This window comes from Rattus rattus, chromosome 17 (assembly GCF_011064425.1).
Source record: "Rattus rattus isolate New Zealand chromosome 17, Rrattus_CSIRO_v1, whole genome shotgun sequence".
Classification (NCBI taxonomy): Eukaryota; Metazoa; Chordata; class Mammalia; order Rodentia; family Muridae; genus Rattus; species Rattus rattus.
Window position 1 is genome coordinate 39,168,745 of NC_046170.1, and position 22,984 is coordinate 39,191,728.

Below are 22,984 nucleotides of genomic sequence, written 5' to 3' on the forward strand. Positions count from 1 at the left end.
TCTTCCTCTGCACAGCTAGATCAGTTGTCTAAATGCCTGGCAGAAAACCTAGACTCCATCTCCTTGCAATGCCCACCTGACAGGCTCCTGTGCAGGGCCATGGCCTTGCCTGGTGTCGGTTTCTACCACCTGCCTTTCAGGAAAATCTTAACTTTAGAAGGAAATCGGGGGCTAGAGACAGCTCAGTGGTTAAATCAGCTATTCTTACAACGGACCCAGCACCCATGTAGCAATGCACAACCACCTGTAACTCCATTTCCAGAGGAACCAATGCCCTTTTCTGGTCTCTGTGGGCACCAAGAATACAAGTCATGCACAGACATACATGCAGATAAAACCTCTATACACATAAAATTTTTTTTTTAAAAAGACTTATTTTATTTTATTTATTATATATAAGTACACTGTAGCTGTCCTCAGATACACCAGAAGAGGGCATCGGATCTCTTTACAGATGGTTGTGAGCCACCATGTGGTTGCTGGGAATTGAACTCATGACCTCTGGAAGAGCAGTCGGGTGCTCTTAACCTCTGAGCCATCTCTCCAGCCCTATACACATAAAATTTAAATGAAAAAGGCAAATATGATCCTGAACCAGGATTCTGATTTCCAGAATCCTAGTCAAGCTGGAGTGGTGGTACATGCCTTTAACCCTAGCAATAAGGAGGAAGATCTCTGTGAGTTCAAGGCCAGCCGGGTCTAAAGATTGATTTCAAGGCCAGCCAGGGCTGCACAGAGAAAAAAATTAAAAATAAACAAAGCAAGAATAAAACAAAATCCTGGTCAAGTGGTTTGATACCTTTCCTGCTCACACTTTCAACATGGAGCCTAAGCTCCACTCTACACTAAGAGAAACAAGCCTGCCTTTGAGGCCAAGAGAAAGGCCACCTAGATGTCCTGTAGGAATAGCACTCAGGACAGTGCGTGAGGGAAAGGAAGGGAGGCAACCCCAGCCTGGGAAGTCATGCAGCCACACAACTCCGCACGAGAGCAGAGAGGAATGCTCTGAGGTAAGCTGGGAGGAGCGCCTGCTTTCAGAAGATCATGGTGGCCAGCACAGTGGATAGAACACAGGGAGACAGGAACAACAGAACCAGGACCTGTCAAGAGGAAAGACACACCACCCAGGCTTAAGACAGAGCTAAAGAAGGCCACATATGGGAGGATGGAGACAGAGCCGGACAGTGGGACTGAGCAGACCTGCCACTCCTCAGTGGTAGACAAGGAAATGAGACAATAGAGGGGACGTCAGTTTCTGCTGCACACGTGCATGTTTACAAGTTGGTGTCATCACAACACAGGCTCCCAACAGTGCCAGAAGCACACACAGCCCAGGGTGACAGTGTGCAGGTGAAGCTGCTGCTCACCAGTCTAAAGGATCATTCTTCATCCGCAAGTTGTCCCTGGGGAAGTAGCCGGGTGGGTAGCGGAGGTTGTGGTACTGGTCCCAGAGGACTCTCTTGCTCCGAGGAGGGGTGGGAATGATCTTCACCTTGACGGGCAGCTTCACTGTGGAAGTATGCTCGGCACCATTTTTTAACTGAAAAAGAACAGATAAAACAGAACAGATAAAACAGAAACTTGAAACATAGTTTTTTCTGAAAAAATCTTAGTTTAGGTTTTAAAATACCTTTTTCTTTTCCTCTTCCCTTTGTTTCTGAGGTAAGATCCCAAACTCAGGATGTGGATTCCGGATGCTGGGATTGCCCATGGCAGTACCACAGCACAGTTACAAAAGCTGATTCTATTAACCAGTTTAAGTCACAGAGTTTAAATGTAAGAGTGTGTGGCAATAACGTATACTCATGTGCTGCAACCAATTCTCTTCCCAAGAAGAGGTGAAGACTTAAAGTTCAGGCATTTTATTCCTAAAGGCCACTAGAGCCCTGTAAAGCAAACCCCATATGTCCTACCTGGAGACCAATTTCAGAGGCACTAATTCTGAGCTTGAAATTAGGCCCAAGAAAGTCCTGTCTGTCATGATTGTGGCAGCAGAGGCCAAAGCAGAGTGGGGTTTAAGAGCAGCTGCTCTGGGGCAAATCCTGGTCCACGGCTCATGGCCATGAGGCTAATCCAGTCAACCTCAGTGGTTCATTAAATGGAGACCCTCAGCTCTGTCTGTTCCCAACCTCTGCTCTCCTGGCAGGAGCTGGTAAAGAAAAACAAGCCACTTCCTGGTGCACCCTTACTTCCGTCTCTGCTGGGGAAGCCACTGTGATCATGATGTGGCCCTGCGCGATGCCTTCCCAGGAAGCTGCCTTCTTGGTCACAGAAATGGAGATGGCAAGGTAACCTGACCAAGGCCACAACACCGAGGAGTAGGAGAAGGCCACTTCAATGTTGTCTCCATTCTGTGGTAAATAGGGTCGCCACTCAGGCTGCAGAAAAAGAAAGCAGGTCAATAGTGAAGTGAGTTGTGTGGAACACAAGAGTGAGTCCTAAGTGAGCTAGCCTGGCTATTGAGGGCTATCTCAGTGCTCTGGATAGATGGGAGTCTTGGACATAGACAGGACAAGAGCTGTGCCTGTTCTCCAAGGTTATAAAACTGCCCATTCTGTAAGAAAACAGTGTGTCTGCTCTTGTCAAGAGTTCTCTTGTGTCAGATGAAGAGAACTGATACAAATGACACCTTTAGACTTGTCCTCAGTGTCACTTGAGTGTCACTGATGCCAGCTGTCACCAACCAAATCCTACAACTACTGAGTGAGTGGCGCCTGGAGGAAGGTCTGTGAACTGGCTGTAGGTGACTGCCCTGCTGTGATATGCACTCCTCACCAGGGCCAGAGGGGAGAGGAGGAGGAGGCAGGAAGAGGGCACTTGGCAATCACACAGACCTAAGTCGCGGACTCCCTCACAATCCACAGTGCCCCAGAGCCAGGGCAACTGCCCAGGCGACTAGGCATAGCAAATACTAAGAAACAAGAAAAAAAAGGAGTTCCGGGAAGAAGACCCTGCAGGGTACAACACCAATCTCAGCTTTAATGACTACTTTTAGGCCACTGGTTAGCAACGGAGAAAAGAAGTCCATCACTCTTTTGCAACAAACTTTAACAGATGAACAAATTCAAGGTTTAATCACTGAGTTAGTAGGCTATTAGTATAAATATTAAAAAAGCATAGAATTAGTCTAAATATAAAACTGACTTCTGTAAGGGGGAGTTATAGTTTTTCAAACAACAGAAAAAAAAAAATCACATAAGAAAAAAATGCAGGGAGCTGGAGAGATGGTTAAGAGCACTGACTGCTCTTCCAGAGGTCCTGAGTTCATTTCCCACCAACCATGTGGTGGCTCACAACCATCTGTAATGAGATCTGATGCCCTCTTCTGGTGTGTCTGAAGATAGCAACAATGTATTCATAGACATACAATAAATAATTTAGTCTAAACATAGAAAAAAGAAAAAAGCAACAATGTCAAAATAAACAACTTTTACAGAAGTGAGGATTAATAAAACCACCACAAGAAGTCATATCAAAACAAGAAAACAATGGCCTGGGAGTGGAGTGGTGAGGGGAACTCTAAAAAACAAAACAAAAACAAAAAACCAGAAAAGGCGATCTTTTCTAAAACATAGAGACACTGTAGCAGCAGCAGGGGAAACTCCAATTCCAGTAAAAAGTAAACAAGGAGACACAAAGGTAGTTGGCACTGAGAGACATAATCAATAAACACAGAGGTGCCCACCCCAGATAGCTAGCTGTCTCACACATCTGCACTAACCAGGCCATCGAGCTCTAAGAAGTACAGGCACAGGCACAGGCACACACGCGTGCAGACACAGACAGACACAGACACACACAGACACACAGACACACAGACACAGACACACACACAGACACACACGCACGCACATGCACACAGAGACAGAGACACACACACTTTTTACAAAGTGGCACTATCCACACATCAGAGTATCACTCAGCCGTAAAAAGGAGCAAACCACAGCACGACACACGAGGAGCCTTGAGAACACTTCAGTGAGAAGAGCCAGTCACAGCAGGACACAAACCATGCGTATGGACTGTGTCAAGCAGGCAGATCCAGAGGAAAAGCAGACTGAGCGAGGTGCAATCCCAGCATTTGGGAAGCAGAGGCAAGGGCACGTCTGTGAGTTGGAGGCCATCCTGGTCTATATAACGGTTCTAGGGCAGCCAGGGCTACAAAAAGATCCTGTCTCAAATACAAAAGGAAAGGAGAGGAGGGGAGGGGAGGGGAGGGAAAAAAAGAAAGGAAGCAAAGCAGACAGACGGCTAAGGGACTAGGAAGGGGAAGGAGGGACAGAGCAAATGCTGATGGACATACTGTCTTCAGGGGTGGCAGGAAATGCCCTTGGATGCAATCAACGCTGGCACGGCCATGTAGATACACTAACAACACATTCAAGGTTTATAAGAGCCTCATGGGATACAAAACTGAGAAAGACGTGTCACCCAGTACAGAAATGGGACACACATCTCCACGAACACCAGCAGCAGCAGTCCAATGGATACAACTCTTTTGGAGAGAACTTAGTGTGTACACCAACAACTGTAGTAACCTCCAAGCCTGACTCAGGATTCTCATCTGGGGAGTACATGCTGAGGAAATAACTCAGAAGAAAAGAAAATTCTACGAGTCACGGCAGAATCTTTATAGGCAAAAGCCACCCAGGTGCTCAAGTGAAGACGCAGTGAGCCAATGATAACCCAACGCCCACCATGCGGAGACGCTAAGACACAGCTGTTTTCAGATGCCTACAGTGGACGGACTGAAACAGTTTTGCTCACTACACCATGACAACAAATGACAAGTAGCTGCAATAAAGTCTGGTAAAGAATATGTTTTAAGGGCTGGAGAGATGGCTCAGTGGTTAAGAGCACTGCTCTTCCAGAGGTCCTGAGTTCAATTCCCAGCAACCACATGGTGGCTCACAACCATCTGTAATGGGATCTGATGCCCTCCTCTGGTGTGTGTGAAGACAGCTACACACCAGCTACACACACTCACATACATAAAATAAATAAATCTTTAAAAAAAAATGTTTTAAAGTACGTGGTAACAGAGGTGATGTCTATACAGTGAATGGTTAGAAAATGATAAAAAGTAAACCTCAAAACAAGATCCAGGCCTTCTACACGGTCTACAAGTGTTCAGTCAGGAACAGAGTCATTTTCATTGGTCAGTAGCTGTGAAAACTAAAAGGTGCTCTTCCATTAGGAGCCAAAGCCAGAGAATAAACTGAGACCTTGACTTTTCTGTAGAAGAGCAGGTCTGACTTTCTGTATCGCAGCTGCCCGCCACCATCTGAAGCTTGAGCAGATGAAAGAAGTCCAGCCCTCCTTTCTGAGACAGTTTCTTTGTATGGCCCTGGATGACCTGGAACTCACTCTGTAGACCAGACAGTCTGCCCTTGAACTCAAAGATCTGCCTGTCCCTGCTTCACTTCCTGAGTGCTGGGACTAAAGGCGTGTGCAGCACACCCAGCTAAGCCCTTCTCTCTTAACTTCAGGAGGGTAATGCTTAAGGTACAAAGTCTGGGCCATGCTGCACAGAGAAGTTTCACCTTATCCACAATTCTTCCTGTAACTCCCATGCCATTGAGGATGGTGACATTAACAATTGTTGGCATTCCTCCATAGTAGATGGGCTGGGAGCAGTAGGGCCACATGTAGGGACACTCAGTCAGGTCGATGTAGCTAGGACTCAGGCTGAAACAAGAAGACAGTGTTACTGTAGACCACATCACAGAGCAACGCGGAAGCAGGCAACAAGCTGGGCACAGGTGGCACAGTGGGGCTGCACACAAGGGCCTGCTTGTAGGGTGCCCAGGCTGGCACTGGGGGTGTGCCCACTGTGCTGCTCCTGACTGCTACAGTGAACAGCAGAGATGCACCTTCTACAGCTGGGTTCTGTCAGCTCTATGGCAGCAGACTAGGGACTGAAGCTGCAGGAGGCTTCCGTGGCAGACACACCCATTTACCAATGCAGCCTGCTGCTAATCAGGTGGACAGCTCTGTGAAAGCCTGCTCAGGAGCTGGACAGGAAGGGAAGGCACAGGAACTCTGCGTCTAGATCCCCAGACTCCTGCACACCCAGCTGCCTTCCTCACTCACAGCAGGCGTTCTTGCTCTGGTGCACCACACACTCAGCTGAGACCCACGAAACATTCCCACAAAATGCTGAGCCTCGAGAGGCCGGGGCCTGGCGCACAGGGCTGACACAATGATCCTGCACGTTTCCATCTGTTGTGTCTGAAATGCATCTGTACCAGGCTAACAGCATTCCTAGCAAACACGGGCGTCCGTGCTATGTCAGACGTGTGTGCAGCAGCAGGCAGTGGGCATGGGCTGTTCCCGACTGTCTCTCTCTCACTATGGTGCACTCTTCTTAAGCATATCTGGGCAAACTGAATTACTACACAGAATTCTAACATTATCTTTGTGTATATATTTTCATGTGCAAGTGCACACGTGGGTATGCACATGAAGGTCAGAGGTCAACCTCAGATATTGTTCCTCAGAATGAATGCTCAACTTGTTTTGTGGGGTAGGGTGTCTCACCATGACCTGAGTCTCAGAGATCCAGTTAAGACTGGTTGACCAGCAAACTCCAAAGAGTGGGCTACTGCATTCAGCTTTTGATATGTATTCTGGGAAGAGAATCTATGACCTCATGCTTGCAGAGCAATTACTTTACAGACTGGGCACGGAGAGCCCAGAGACAGGTCCAAACACACACACGAGCCAAATGAAGCACACATAACACAAGCGCCCCCGTGGGCCTGGACCAGAAGGGCCTGTGTGGGAGCACAGGGGACCTGCAGCCAGTCTACAATGCCGTCTAGGTGTGTCACTCCAGACTGTGCAGCTAACCCTTGTGCCATCAACATGCCAACATTAGGGAAGGCTGAGAGAACTTCTGGGTTCTCAGTACTATTTGTGAAACTTGGATATAAATCTAAAATCATCTCCAAATAAAAGGTGAAAACCAGCCTTAGACCAATCACGAGAAAATAGCAGATAAACCCTCATGAAGACACTGGCTTATTACTCCAAGAATCAAAGCATAAATAACAAAGCAGGCAAACTGTCAGGGGCCAGTGACCAGAGACCAGGTTAGGAAATCACAATGTAGGGTCTGGAACCTCAATAGGTAAAAGACACAGGGGAAGCACACAGTCCAAGTGGCTACAGTGGCCCTGTCTACAAGGCCAGCGTCACACATGACTTCCAATACTGTGTCAGATCAGCTAAGCGGTCATCTCCCCCTCACCGGGAGAGTAAACAGTGTATGACAATTCTATTTTTGTAAATTTCCTACAAACGTAGATTGTTTCAAAAGCATTAACGAAATGCACATCATTCTTTTCGCTACATCCATTAAGGTCCACAGCATCAGCAGGTCCACAGAGCCAGGGCTTTGCGGGCAGCACCTGCAGAAGCAGTTTACAGTCTTACGAGTGAACCTGGGTGGGGGGCCATGACCCCAACGTCTAGCTACTATTCCCTGCAAGGGAGCCCAGGATAGGAAAGGCCTGCTGAGAATGCCGCACACACCCACCTCGCCTGCGGTTTATAGCTGCTGAGGATCTGATAGGCTCGCAGTAGATCCAACTTGCCATGGCCTTGCTCAAACATGTTGACACCAGGAAGTCTCCGGGCTGATGCTATCAAAGCTTGCTTCACACTGGCAGGATTCACTAGCTCCCGCTTCTGTACTGTGCTGGGGAAGAGAAGCAGTGTTTGTTCACTTTTCTCAGTGTAGGATGAAAGCCAAAAGCCTCCAACCGGCAAGAGAGTCAGTGTGTGGCTGCAGTCTGTGTGCTGTCTAGCCACACTTCCTGGTCTAGTGGAGCCATGAGAACACTGTGAACTCAATGATCCTTGTGACAGGCTTTACTGACCACTCGGTAAAGCTCCAGGTAACTTTGCTCAGCAGTGATGTTGTAGGCTCATGCCTATTTATACAAAACTAATAAATAATACAGTTTCCTGATAATCTGAATAAATCAGTCACACAGGTTACAAGAGGGAAAACCATCAAAAAGGTTCAAGGTCCCCAGGGAGGGTCACCTGTTGGCTGAGAGATAAAGGGAATATAGGTTGATATTGGAGAGGAACCGCACAGTTTGGCCAGGAGGAGCAGGGTGAGGGGAGTCACTGCCTCCAGGTGAGCCTTTGTCTTTGGGTTGGGATTTGGAGGCCTGAGACCACCGTGAACGCTGCCGTTAGACAGCTCCACACACTAACATGCAGCCTTGCTTGACTAGCTTGGCTCACTCTAATTCTGAAATGGTCATGTTTTCACATCTATGTATCATCTACAAATAGGTTTTAGTAACTAGTTTGTGAGAACAGTTGTCGGGCAAACTGGAAAACGTACTTTCCTATTAAGTCCCCTGAACATTAACTAATGATGACGGTTTACCTGAGAGCCAGGGCAGGATTCTAATGGGGAACCAGAGGTAAAAGGAGGCAGTAGGGCTAGGTTTTCATAAGGAGTCGAGAGTACTCACTCCACTTCCTCACTGAGCATCTACCTCACCCGTACAGGTTCCTGTCACCACCATGATTGCTGAACTAAAACAGTGGCATCTGAGTGAGGAGAGGTACACTGAAGGCTCCCTCAATGCCAGAACCACTTGTGTTGAGAGCTGCTCCTGGGAATGGCAAACACAGCCTCCTCACCTTCCCACTCACTTGGCAGGAGACAGATGATGGGCTCTACAGAGGAGTGGGAAGCCTGGCTTCCTGCTTACATTATGTGACAGGCAAAAACACACCAGTAGTTTCTGTTTCTAGAATCCACAGCGCTAGGAACAAGGGCCTACAGATTTCTTTACTCAGCACAGAACATTACCAAAGTGTGAATCTGTCTTCCCTCCTTTGCTGCTTCCCAGGGGAGAGCGAAGCAGTGCTCCCAGAAGGCACACACTTACTTCTGAGCAGTGCAGACACTTTCAAGCCCCTGGCTCTGATGTATAAGGGAAAGTCAGGCAAGAGATACACTGCTCCCATCAATACTACTAATAACACAATCTCTGCTTCTAGAAATTGAACATGCAATTATCTTAATTATAAAATGAGCATAGAATGCAAACTTCAGATATGTAGAGATGTGTGTTTATGTGTGTTATTACAACATGAAATCTCAACAAAGGCCTTAACAGAGGAGAAAGCCTGACGTCATGGGAATGCAAGTGCTTCAAAGACATAACTGAGAAAGGGAGCCCGGCCCACTGACCACACGCCAGGGCAAGCACGCTTCAGTTCTGCTCTACCACATTTTAGAAGCTGCTTCTAGTTTCATCACCTGCAGGAGGAAGGTCGGAGGACTAAGGTCCACTCCAGCTACAGATGAGAGTCAAAAGGACAGAATGCGTGGCACAGAGATACCCGTCAGTCATCAAGGACACTGGCTGGCCATCAGCACCTAAGTGGCTTCACAGCTTAGCTAAGACCATGGAAACAAAACATGAGGTGATGGCTATGTTAACCTGCTTCACAGCAGAAACCAGTTATTCTCTGAGTCCCACGACATAATGTTACATATGTTAACTTTGCACAGAACTTTAGTAAGAAAAAATATGTATTGCTAAGGAAACAGACGGTTCAGCAAGGAAACTTGCATGTCTTGTATTATCGTCGTCTGATACGTTCTAAGAACAGCCCAGCCCAGCCCAGCCCAGCCACTTCTCCATCCTGGAGCCATGGAGAGCAGTGTGCCCTGCAGGACTTCCTGGTTTACTCCAGCCTCCAGCTAGCCCAGGGGATCGTCTGCCTCCTGTGGGAGATGAGGGAGCAGAGACAGCAACGATCAGTATGCAATACTCACCTTACTAACAAGGTGACGGCCCCAGCAACCACTGGGGAGGCGACACTGGTCCCTGAGAGTGCACGGCAGCCCCCTTTCACACCAGAACCCCGCACTCCAGCACCATAGGTGACAATGTCAGGCTTCACACGACCATAGCCTCCCGGTAGTTCCTACAAACAAGGGTAGCTTGGGTTCTCATCACATCTGTAGCCTTAACCACGGAGCGTTATGTGTGAATAAAATCAGACAGATTTAAACAGTTATCTAAGAAGATGCTGGTTTGGGTCTCAAATACTCTGCAAACTGAAGACAAGCTTTAGAGGTAACATAAAAACAAAACCGCTTTAATGTTTTATAATACTAAAATAGCAAAACAAGAACAAGATAACTTTGCTAATATTTTAATAATTGCTCACTGACCTGTCACTGAGAGAACCAGCAGCCTGCTCTATTTTCTGATAATCAAGAAATACATCACAGAATCAGGAAACAACAACAACAAAAAACCCCAAAATAAAACGAACAAAAACAAAACAAACAAACAAAAAACCATTTACAAGTGTCTCCTTCGTAAGGGAAAAAATAGCACTGGTTATGATGAGCTGTTTCAAAGACTAAGGTACCACTGAAGACAGGCAGGCCTGCACAGACATCAGCTTCTCTAGAACCTAAAACGTGGACCCCAACGAGAAATACAAAGGGATTATAAACTAATTCTCTTCCCCATCCCCTGCTTTCTCTTTGACTCTCCAGACATGGTCTTGATGGGCGACACAGACTAGACGAGCTTTTCTGTACTGTTCGTACTCGGCTCCTTAGTGCAAGGACTAGAAGTACATGCCTCCAGACCTGCCCAAGAACCTAAGTGATATTCTGCTGAGAAAAAGTACACTTATTTGAAATGCAAATCTTTTCTTGGCAATCAGTAGTAAGTGGAGTGTAGATAAACGGGGAAAGCGCGAAAACACTGTTGGCCATAGCTGCATAGACAACTCAGAAATATTTCTCCATTACATGGGAAAAACAAGCCCTTGAGGAAGGCCCAGGACACCATATCTTGCACAGCTGGTGAAGGGAGCTACAGACTGACGCTGGCAGATGCTCTGCTTGTTGCTACCTGACAACACAAAGACATGCTGGGGAACACACGGAACACACAATACAGTGCAGGCCTGACTCAGAGTAGGGTCTACCAGCTCAGACCATGCATCAAGACACTGAATGGGTCCGCTCTAGGGATGGCATCATCCTGTGTGAGGGACAGACTTCGCAGCTAATGGAGCCCACAATGTACAACTGAGCTGCCATGGAAGACTATTCTGGAGTGCTGCAGGGCGTGGGGATGGGGCAGACAGGGCCTGTGCCTCTACAAAGCTGCCAACCTTTCTGGGTCCTTCTTGAGATATCTCGGAGCTTAGCACATAGTCAAATTAGAGCCACGAGACATGTTCTAGCCCCAAAGATCACTAGGGGCAGGTGCTTCCCAGTCACTCCTTGAAGGATGAAGTGCCACCCTCTGACTCCATGCAGCTTAATCCTAACACCTGCAATGGCTCTGTCAGAACCGACACCAGCTATTCTTACTGGGCTTTCATTCTGACCTCAGAACTCGCCAGCCAACGTTCTCCCAAGGGACTAAATCGTCAACCTCGGAATTTACTTAAGGCCAAAGATAACTTGAGCTTGTACTGAGGAAAGCCGCTGTCTTCCTCTTCCTCTACTTCACCTATGCTTGTGCTTCAGAAGACATGGACTGGGAAACGACCCTCAGAATCCACCCAGGATCTTCAAGACAGCTCCTCACTGAACTAAGGTGTGTGTGGATGTGCGTGTGCACTCGCACATGCACACACACAGCCCTGGCTACTTCTCTGCCTGTGTACTGACAAGACACATACAACGAAGGTTCTTAGACCAAGGGCTGTGAGTCACATTGGGCTAACACAGAAAGCATACCCAGGTAGTCATTCCCCTGGAAGAGAAGCGGGCGATGTTGTCTTCAAAGTCAATGCCACCCACTCCAATCACATCCATCTGATCAGCAGGGTTATTCAGAGTGCTGGATTGAGACACACAAAAGGAGAGGGAAAAAAGGGAATAAAAATAATTTTAAATGAGTAATTCAAACCAGGTCAAACACTCGCAGGAAAATCTAAGGCCATTTTTTAGGTCTTTTGTACAAGTGCACAGCTTTGACAGGAGGCTGCTCCTCAGGTGTCCTGTGATGCTGTGCTCGCACCTTTGTGCTGCAGCCTCTTATCCAGGCCATTTGTTGCTTCTCTTGTCACCACCTTAGCACTTGTATGTGGGGCCATCTTAAGGATTTCACTTCCGGGCTGGAGAGATGGTTCAGCAGTTAAGAGCACTGACTGTGCTTCCCAAGGTCCTGAGTTCAAATCCCAGCAACCACATGGTGGCTCACAACCATCTGTAATGAGATCTGATGCCCTCTTCTGGTGTGTCTGAAGACAGTTATAGTGTACTTATACATAAATAAATAAATAAATAAATATTAAAAAAAAAAAAAAAGGATTTCACTTCCCTGGATCCAGGTTCCCTCAGTCTCTTCTGGCCATGGGCTGTCCCAGAGCATCCATGTCAGTCTCTCGCTCATTTGCATGTTCTCACGCCAATCTGAGGCCATTCCAATGCGCCTAGTCTGTCTCTTTCACCAGAACAGACACTACCTGAGATGAGTCCAGATCCAGTTGTGTTGCCACAGTTAAACCTACTGTATGTGTGGTTTGAACGTTGGCTGGCGAGTTCTGACACTTCCTGAGGACAATGTGAGGACAGCTACCATAACCCTGCATTTTAAGTCCTAAGATAACAGACACACGCCAGGACCTCACTGCACTAGATCAGCACAAAGCTACGGTAAATGACTGACGAGAGGTTTAGTCATAGCCAGGCATGGTGGTGCACACCTTTAACTCCAGCACTCAGAAGGCTTCTCCCAGATACAGGTGGGACTAGACCCAAGGAGGATGTGCATGGGTCAGATGGTAAAAACAAGGCAAGCCAAAAGTTCTGTCAAAGAGCTGGCAAACTGCCACAGAAGAAGTCAGGAGCCACACCTATTTCTCTACACACAGCGTTAATGGGACACGGCCAAGCTTGCCCATTTTCCCATCTCCTATGGCCCTTTCACATCACAGGGACAGGGACCACCTGACCAGAGTCTACACGATTTACTCTCAACATTTCAGGAAATTTGCCAATTCAATCTAGTGTATCAAACAAGAACCATGTGGATCTTCCCTTTAGACATATTTGTCTTCCAGGAAATGACTGCAGTGTTGTAGACGAAAGGAAAGGAGTAGTAGCTGCAGCCAGGACGGATGCTCGCGGTGCTCCCCTGTGTGTGAGCATCACCTGCACAGCATCTGAAGAGCAGGCCGGAGCCCTGGGACAAGCCATGAGCTAAGGCTCAGAAGGGAAGGTCTGCAGCATGGACGGGTCCCATCACAGCTGTCTGGTCCACCAGGCTCCATTCCTGTTCATGCTAACACAGCTAAGAGAGCCAAGGCAGGAGAAGGGTCCAACAAACAACCTGGGTGACTCTGAACTGAGTGGGGCTGTCAGAAATGGGAGATGCCACATCAGGGAGAATATGTAAAGAAAGGAACAAGAAAAGCTGACATCAAATGCCCCAAAATCTGATGCTTCCTCCAGAAGAGGCACTTAGGGAAGTCCACGCCACTTACATTTATGAACCATACACAGTTCAAGAAACGTGGACCTCAAAAGGATCTTCGCACACCAGGCGGAACCACTGGCCTGCCACACAAACACCAACTTCCCATTGCTGGACTTGCCCTACGCTCTGGACGCTCTGCGTACATCTGCCTGTCCTCCAGCCAGTCTGCCTCCCCTCTGCCAGAGCTCCACGGACATCTTGGACAGATACAGTGTGGACAAATAAGCTAACGTGTGCACACGGCTAGTCCTCCCTCCTGCGCATGGCCTGAGGCACCCATTCCCTGGCATCTTCTCTCTTCCCTCAGACCACCTCACACTCTTGGTTCCAGTACAGAAATGCACCGTCCTGAGTACTCTGGTCAAGTGACAAGCACTCTGCTGCAGAAGGCTGCCTACAGCCTGCTTAGCAATGCCATCTGCACAGGAAAGTCAGAGTCCTGAGACCCTAGGTTTCTTTGTTGGTTGACTATTAGGTTTTTAAAGTCCTGGCTATGCTGGAACTCACCGTGTAGAGCAGGCTGCCGTCGGACTCACAGAGATGCCTGCCCGGGATTAAAGGTATGCGCCGCCATGCCCACAGGCCCTGGTTTTCAGTGGCGGGTGTTTGTGCCTCACACTGCTTTAACTCTAACTGGCATAGCATAAACCTTAACTCTGTCTTCTGATGCTCTCCTGACTGACCGTGTCAGCCCCAAAGGTACCCAGCACATGAGTGTCACTGTGCTTACACCTACTCTTTTGGGACAGGTAGACAGGCAACCATTTGATTTGCTTCTTTTTTTTTTTTTTTTGGAGCTGAGGACCGAACCCAGGGCCTTGTGCTTGCTAGGCAAGCGCTCTACCACTGAGCTAAATCCCCAACCCCTTGATTTGCTTCTTATACACAGCGAATCTTAAAAAAATACTCAGCACCTATTTTCCCTTACAAAACCCACTATCATAATTACTGTCTTATTTTCTTTTAAATAAGGTCTCATATAGTCCTGAACTTGAACTCCTGATCCTCCTGCCTCCAAAATCTTCCATGTACTGTGATTACAGGCATTTGTCCCCCTGCCCAGCTTCCTAACTATCTTTTGTATATGTATGGGACATATGTACATTTCGGTATGTGTAGGCGTGTATGTGGAGGCGTGTATGTGGATGTGCACACATGCTCATGTACGCTTTGTTGGCAGAAGTAAGAGGTCAGCACTGTCTTTTTTTTTTTTTTTTTTTTTTTTTTTTTTTTTGGTTCTTTTTTTTTTCGGAGCTGGGGATCAAGGGGCCTTGGTCCTAGGCAAGCGCTCTACCACTGAGCCTAAATCCCCAACCCCTCTTTTTTCTACCTTATTTTCTGAGGCAGGGTTTTTCACTGAACCAAAGCTCACTGACCAGCAAGCCCCAAGGATCACCCTCTCTTCATTCCTACCCCTAGTGCTGGGTCATAGGTACATTTGGTCACACCTTGCTTTTTATGTGGGTGTTGGAGAATCCAAACGCCCTTCCTCATGCTGACATGGAGAGCACTCTACCAACTGAGCCACCTCCCAGACCACTCTACTGTGGAGGAGAAGGGAAACAAACACTGCAGCTCCCTAAACCACAGCTAAGTTGGTTTTTTTTTTTTTAATTAACATAAAGAAGAAATCACATTTAAAATTGTTTAAACAAGTGGTGAGGACTTGGAGGTGGGGTCATTATATATTCCCTTTTAAAATGAAAAAAACCTAATGCCAAGTTTAAGACAGATATACACAGGGACACACAGAGACACACAGACTGAAGACACAGTACAGTTATTGCAAGCGAGTAAGAACCCCTCACATTACCCTGCTGGGGTAACTTACCCATAGAGAGGTCCATCATTGCCAATAGCAGAAACCATGATTACATTGTTTGCTGTTAATTCCCACACCTACAAAATAACCAAGCATTTAGTTAATGAGTGCTAGTAACACTAAGCCACTGTCCTCCAAACTGTGGACCCTCCCCCTCCAAGGCAGTGCTAGGCCAGGGGTGGGTACATGGGACAAGATTCTGGAGGACAATTTCATGAACCTGGGGCTGGACAGTGCACAGCACACTGTCCCAGGTGCAAGGTCAGGAAAACAGTTTAAACAGAAAGGCATCAAGGCACCAGGGAGGCAGTAATGGTCCTTTAAATATCTGTTCCCAGGCTCGAACCCACTGGGTTTGTGACATGCAAGTTTCTGAAGTTCATGTCATAACCATCTGTTTCACAAAGCTGTCATCTCCTCAGTAGAAATGATGACTATCGCAGGTATAAAAGCACAGGACACCCACCCAACACGCTGCCCTTCAGCCAATTGACCGACCTTGTCAACAAAGGGGTGATCCATGAAGTCAGGCCCGCCGATGCTAAGGTTCAGAACGTCAATTTTCTTTAGGATGGCATAGTTGAAGGCATCCAGAAACCAAGACGTGTAAGACACCTGGTAAATAGAAACCGTGGTCCCTTGAGGGCCTCAGTGAAGTGTAAGGAGCTACGACAGCTCTGGTTTCTAAGACAAGCACACTCTTCAAAGCACAGTAAGTCCCAAGTAAAAGTACTTTAGAATGCAAATATTACACCCACAAACTAAGTCCTCTAACTAGAACCAAGGGAGTGAGCTGTTGTATACTGTCTCTCCCCCAGGGGCAACAGGGTCTACCTTACAGTATGCCTTCCAGGATTAGCCCAAGCGTCTAACTGCCCTTATAAAAGTGCTCATTCTAGGACACTGCTGTGATGTTGACCATTACAGCATCTAACACCCTTCATTCCTAAAAAGGACAAACAGGAGCAAGCACAGTCACTTCACAGATCCCAACACCAGTGTTCAGCTCCCCTACTTCCCTTACGTTATGTAAATTAAACTACTTTTTGGAATACTTCTGTTGTTTTTGTTTGTTTTTTTAAATACAAGCTAAGACAGGCATGGTGGCTAAGAATTGTAACCCCAGCATTTAAGAGGCAGCAGCAGGGTCAGCCTGGGCTACATATGAGTTCCAGAGCAGTCGGGCTACAGAGTAAGAGCCTGTCTCAAAAGCTAAAACAAAGACTAACAACAAAACCACAAAACCACGTTCACAGTGAACAGAGTAGTGCAGTGAGGAAGTAACTTTAACGACCTTGTAAAGTTAAGCTGCATGCTGACCTGTGAAAGAAATCCTAAGGCACAATGTAAGCAGCTAAGAACACTCCCCACAGAGAGGTGGGGACTGAGCTGAAATCCACTGCCTTTTGATGTGTTGGAGCTCGAAAATCAAATTTAAAAATGAGGGCTTGAGAGATGGTTATTGTTGTGACCACTAGGATCAACTGTCAACTTGAAGAATCTAGAACCAACTGGGAGATGGGCCTCTGGTCATGCCAGGGGCAGTTATCTTCATTATATTATGTCACACAGGAAGACTCATTTTAATTGTGTGTGGGTCCACAGGGCAGGGCTCCCTAGAGAAAGAGAGAAGAGCACTAGTTGCATTCATTGTTCTTCTGCTTGCCGACTGTGGAAGCTTGTGACCAGCTACCTCAAAATTCCTGCCACCCACTTTCAGCCCATGATAAACAAAACCTTCAATTGGGAGCCAAAATCAATCTTTTCTCCATTAAGTTGCTTGTGACAGAGTATTCTGTCACAGCCACTGGAACAAAAACTAAGTGGGTCAATAGCGTGCTACACAAATATGAATCTGATGCACACACTAGGATTTGGGTGTAGTGGTTGAAATCTCAGAACTGGGGAAGCAGATGCCTGGCGCTTCTTTGCAGCCAAAGCAGCCTATTGGGCAAGCTCCAGGTCCCAGCTGTTAGACTGGATCCCATAGCCTGAATCAGACCAGACCCCTGTAGCTCTCTCTGGAAGAGCTGAGCAATCCACACAGTGACTTGACAGCTCTCAATTGATGTTACCAAGCTCCTTCTTGCCTTGTATGCTATACTGAACTAAATCACGATATGAAAAGTACTGCTAACCCGACAATCTCTCTGCTCTTAGGATGCACTTATTAGGGAAGTGGTCGGAAAGCTGCTCTCTAAAGAGCCTCTTCTGGCGTACCCCACCTGAGGAGTGAGTCCCCTCTATCCTTACTTCTTTAGTCTCACTCTTAGTAAATAATGCCGCTCTCCAAGATCTAAAGGGAAGCAAGCCTCTTTCCGTCTAAGGCCCGTAATGCTTAGATCTCCTTATACCAAATTGTTTCCGTCTGATGTCTCTCTCCCCAGAGAAGGAGATTCATTCCCTTACGAATGGCATCTTATGAAGGGACTGTGTCACCCCTTTCTAAACCAACTGCTGCTGCTCTTCTCTTTGCACCAATGAGAGATCTTGTCTCCAGTGACAAGGTAAAGCCAGGCATGGTGGTACATGCCTTTAATCCCAGCACTCAGGAGGCTGAGATAGGAGGATCTCTATGAATTCTTGAGTTTGAGGCCAGCCTGGTCTGTATAAGTTCCAGATTAGACAGGGAAAGACAGTGACCCTGTCTCAAACACAAAGAAAAATAGAAAGGAAAGGAAAAGGTGAACAGTATTGTTTAGACTAACACACGGTCTCTACATAAACCCACATAAATGACTACTATGAATTAAATCCCCCCCAGTGTTGGGGAAGGACGGGCAGAAGGTAGAATGGCGTGAGACCACAGTGAGGTACACAGTACAATAAAGAAGGCTGTCACTGCGGCACATTGCCCTCACCTCTGACCACTCATGCAGGGCCTCACTCAAGGCCCTTCAAACCCGTACCTGATTGTTGGTAAAGACCCTGAAGATGTGCAGCTCTGCATCTGGGGCAAATCCTTGGCACTCTCTCATGCTGGCAATCACACCTGCAACGAATGTGCCATGGCCCAGCCCTGAAGCCACAGAAAAAGAAGTCCCATGAAGACAGCTGAGGACATACAAGGTACAGCACCCACAGCCAATGCCCACACTCGCTTGGTCTTAGAAATACCTCGGCGGCTTCTGCTGTGGCCCCCCCGCCCCCCTTTACTCCTAACACCACTGTGCCTGTCTCTTTTGTGATTGGCTCCACAGGGAGCCTTCCTCAGCAGGTACCACCTTCTTGAGCTTCTGAGGACCTGGGTTTGTCTGTGAATCAGAGGCCAACTCACAAGTGCTGGCCTCCAGACCAGGAGCTGTGTCCTCCTCTGACTGGGACCTACCATCGTCCAGGGTCCGCTCATTGGTCCAGTTGGTTCTTTCCTTCACATTCTTGAAATGCGGATGCTTCTCACTGAGCCCAGTATCAAAAACAGCAACCCTGACATTAGCACCTTAACCCATAAAGAGAAAACAACAATCACATTGGGAGAACTACTCTTTCTTGATTTCTACTCATAAATGCACCATCCCTTTGAGGGAGCCACAGAAAAGTTCAAACTCAATGCTCTGCAATCCATTCCCAGGTCCCAGATAATAGGAGAGATGCTTACCAGTCATCCTCCGACCCTAACATGCATGCCACAGCATACACCCCTCACCCCCTACACTCATGTTCACATACATACATGTACTCAAGTAAAATAAAAGTCACAGATGCTGGGCTTAAGAGGCAAACGCAGGGAGAGCTAACTGTACCGAGCTCCACACCGGGTAAGAAGGACAGATGTATATGGTGGCAGATCTGTGGCAGGGCAACCTAGCAGATGGCCTCCCTGAATGTTGTCCGAGTCCCTGGTCTGCAGAATCCCTGGTCTACAACACACACCTGTGTATCCCATCTGCCAAAGCACATCTGCCTGCAATGTCTGGGCAACCTGGCGAGGAATGGCTCTCAGCAATCGTCGACTTGAATGTCTTCCTGTTGCATGCCAGAATCCAGAGCCCAGGGAGAGACTGGCTCTTTTCAGGGGACGTGATGACTGCCACTTCTGGCTCCACCGGGTCTCATTACAGGGCACAATGGGGTCGGCTAGAATCAAGAAGAACAAGATCAGAGACCAAGAGAAGTACACACACTGTGTCACCTTGAAGTCATGTTTCAGGATGTTTCTCAAGGCAATCACAACTATAGGGCAGACTTAGGTGCCATGCTATTCCCAAATGATTCTTAGAGTTCTGTAACCACGGGTACATAGGGAAAGACTTACAGCAACCTTTATAGAAGCCCTGTCGGGGGTCCTGGTAATGCACATCTGTAACCAGCACTAACAAGGCTGAAGCAGCACTACAAGTTTAAAGTCAGCCTAGGTTGTACTGCAAAACCTTGTGTCAAATAAACAAACCTTCTATGACACCAAAACACTAAAGATAAAAATCATTCTCCCCAGTGGCCTATCCTTGGGATGACAGAAAAGAGAGAAGTAGCCCAAGTGCTGGCCCTGGCATATCAGCAGCTGTTACGGTGCTGCACTCTGCACAGGAGAAAGCTGCCTCCCACACTAAGCACCTCAGGCCAGACTGCAGCAAGCAATTTACACTATGATTTGCCCCAAACTCAGTCATTTCTTGTGTTTCCAATTTCCCCTTTCAAAAACTAAAAGAATCAGGAAGACAAGAAGGAGGGTTAGAGGTGATGGAATACTTTACCTTGTGGGTACGTTTACTAAGATCTGTCAAACTGAACACTTAAATGATGAATTTTATCTTATCACCCTGTACAAAGCTTAAGTACAAGTGGATCAAGGACCTCCACATCAAACCAGATACATTCAAACTAATAGAAGAAAAAGTGGGGAAGAATCTCGAACACATGGGCACTGGAGAAAATTTCCTGAACAAAACACCAATGGTTTATGCTCTAAGAACAAGAATCGACAAATGGGATCTCATAAAACTGCAAAGCTTCTGTAAGGCAAAGGACACTGTTGTTAGGACAAAACGACAACCAACAGATTGGGAAAAGATCTTTCCCAATCCTACAACAGATAGAGGCCTTATATCCAAAATATACAAAGAACTCAAGAAGTTAGACGGCAGGGAGACAAATAACCCTATTTAAAAATGGGGTTCAGAGCTAAACAAAGAATTCACAGCTGAGGAATACTGAATGGCTGAGAAACACCTAAAGAAATGTTCAACATCTTTAGTCATAAGGGAAATGCAAATCAAAACAACTCTGAGATTCCACCTCACACCAGTCAGAATGGCTAAGATCAAAAACTCCGGTGACAGCAGATGCTGGCGAGGATGTGGAGAAAGAGGAACACTCCTCCACTGTTGGTGGGATTGCAGACTGGTACAACCATTCTGGAAATCAGTTTGGAGGTTCCTCAGAAAATTGAACATTGCACTACCTGAGGACCCAGCTATACCTCTCTTGGGCATATACCCAAAAGATGCTCCAACATATAACAAAGACATGTGCTCCACTATGTTCATAGCAGCCTTATTTATAATATCCAGAAGCTGGAAAGAACCCAGATGTCCTTCAACAGAAGAATGGATAAAGAAATGTGGTACATCTACACAATGGAGTATTACTCAGCTATCAAAAACAATGACTTCATGTAATTCATAGGCAAATGGAACTAGAAAATATCATCCCGAGTGAGGTAACCCAATCACAGAAAAACGCACATGTTATGCAATTGTTGATAAGTGGATATTAGCCCAAATGCTTGAATTACCCTAGATGCACAGAACACATGAAACTCAAAAAGGATGACCAAAATGCGGATGCTTCACTCCTTCTTTAAAAGGGGAACAAGAATACCCTTAGGAGGGAGGCAAAGTTTATAACAGAGACTGAAGGAACACCCATTCAGAGCCTGCCCCACATATGGACTATACATATACAGCCACCAAACTAGATAAGATGGATGAAGCAAAGAGATGCAGGCTGATAGGAACCGGATGTAGATCTCTCCTGAGAGACATAGCCAGAATATGGCAAATACATAGGTGAATGCCAGCAGCAAACCACTGAACTGAGAACAGGACCCCCGTTGAAGGAATCAGAGAAAGGACTGAAAGAGATGAAGGGGCTTGAGACCCCATATGAACAACAATGCCAACCAACCAGAGCTTCCAAGGACTAAGCCACTACCCAAAGACTAAACATGGACTGGCCCTGGGCTCCAACTGCAAAGGTAGCAATGAATAGCCAAGTAAGGGCACCAGTGGAAGGGGAAGTCCTTGGTCCTGCCAAGGCTGGACCCCCAGTGAAAGGGATTCTTGTGGGGAGGGTGGTAATGGGGGGAGGGTTGGGAGGGGAACACCCACATAGAAGGGGAGGGGGAGGGACTAGGGGGATGTTGGCCTGAAAATCAGGAAAGGGAATGACATTTAAAATGTAAATAAGAAATACCCAATTTAATAAAGATGGAGAAAAAAATGATGAATTTTAATACCTGAAAAGAAAAAAAATCTTTTCATAGGGGTTGGGGATTTAGCTCAGTGGTAGAGCGTTTGCCTAGCAAGCGCAAGGCCCTGGGTTCGGTCCCCAGCTCCGAAAAAAAAAAAAAAAAAAAAAATCTTTTCATTATAATTGTTTTAAAAAAAAAAAATCAAAAAGTAAAAGGGTGCTAGAGTGGTGGTCACAGCTTTAACCTCAGTTCTTGAGGCAAAGGCAGGCAGAGCTCTGAGCTCAAAGCCTATTTGGTCTACAGAGTGAGTTCCAGGACAGCCAGGGCTACAAAGAGAAAGCCTGTCAAAGCCTGTCTTGACAAAAACAAAACAAATACATAAAATAAAATGAAATGAAAGTAAGATACTATTAGGAGTTTTCATTTTACCTTTAAAGGTCTATGTTAAACCGAAAAAACAAATCATAATTTTTTTTTTCTTCTCTTTTTTTTCGGAGCTGGGCTTCCCTAGCAAGCCCTCTACCACTGAGCTAAATCCCCTACCCCACAAATCATATTTTTAAAGTGGAAGCATGGGCAACTGTTTTGTATCAGCTCTCTCCTTACATGGGTCCCAGGGGCTGAACTCGGATTGCCCAACCTACATGGCACGAACCTTTTCCACTGAGCCACCTTGTCAGGCCTCAAATCAGTTATAAGAACAAGCCTGTACTTACTCCTCCAACAGGACTGTTCTAAAGCAAAGGACTCTCGTTCTCAAGGCTCCCAGACCAACCCATAAAGAAAGGGGTCCCAGAAAAGAGACTGTCGGTTCCATAATGTAATCTATGTGCATCAAGTCTCCCCAGGGTGACTCTAGTCTTAACACCAACAGAAGGGACAATTCCAGAATTCCGAATGAGAATATTTCAATGATGGGAGTGGTCTGCTTTACTGGACCTACAACAGAACAAAGCACTCTAAGAAAATCAAAACAGAGAGAGGCAGACTGTGTCATGTGAATAACCACTGAAAAAACTGGGGAACATCAGCTTGGACAGAAGAAACTGTTAAGAGGAACAGCAAGACATCGGCAAATAGCAGAGAGATGATGCCCTGATTGAGGTCACTACTGCTGTGATGAAACACCATGACCAAAGCAACTTGGGGAGGAGAGGCCTCAGTCAGCTTACACTTCCAGGAAACAGTGAGGGAAGTCAGGACAGGAACCCACACAGGGCAGAAACCTGAAGGCCGGAGTGATGAGTTCCTCCC

At 46.8% G+C, this 22,984-nt stretch overlaps 1 protein-coding gene across 1 annotated transcript in view; it reads right to left on the minus strand.

The window, feature by feature from the left end:
- The window catches only part of Mbtps1 (membrane bound transcription factor peptidase, site 1), a 49,195-nt gene that overhangs the window by 14,379 nt on the left and 11,832 nt on the right, over nt 1-22,984 (minus strand). The window contains 11 exon segments of the mRNA XM_032887358.1: nt 1,368-1,540; nt 2,190-2,378; nt 5,544-5,688; nt 7,541-7,702; nt 9,815-9,966; nt 11,753-11,855; nt 15,328-15,395; nt 15,817-15,933; nt 18,228-18,337; nt 18,647-18,757; nt 19,192-19,395. Coding sequence (XP_032743249.1) covers nt 1,368-1,540; nt 2,190-2,378; nt 5,544-5,688; nt 7,541-7,702; nt 9,815-9,966; nt 11,753-11,855; nt 15,328-15,395; nt 15,817-15,933; nt 18,228-18,337; nt 18,647-18,757; nt 19,192-19,395 — 1,534 coding nt within the window.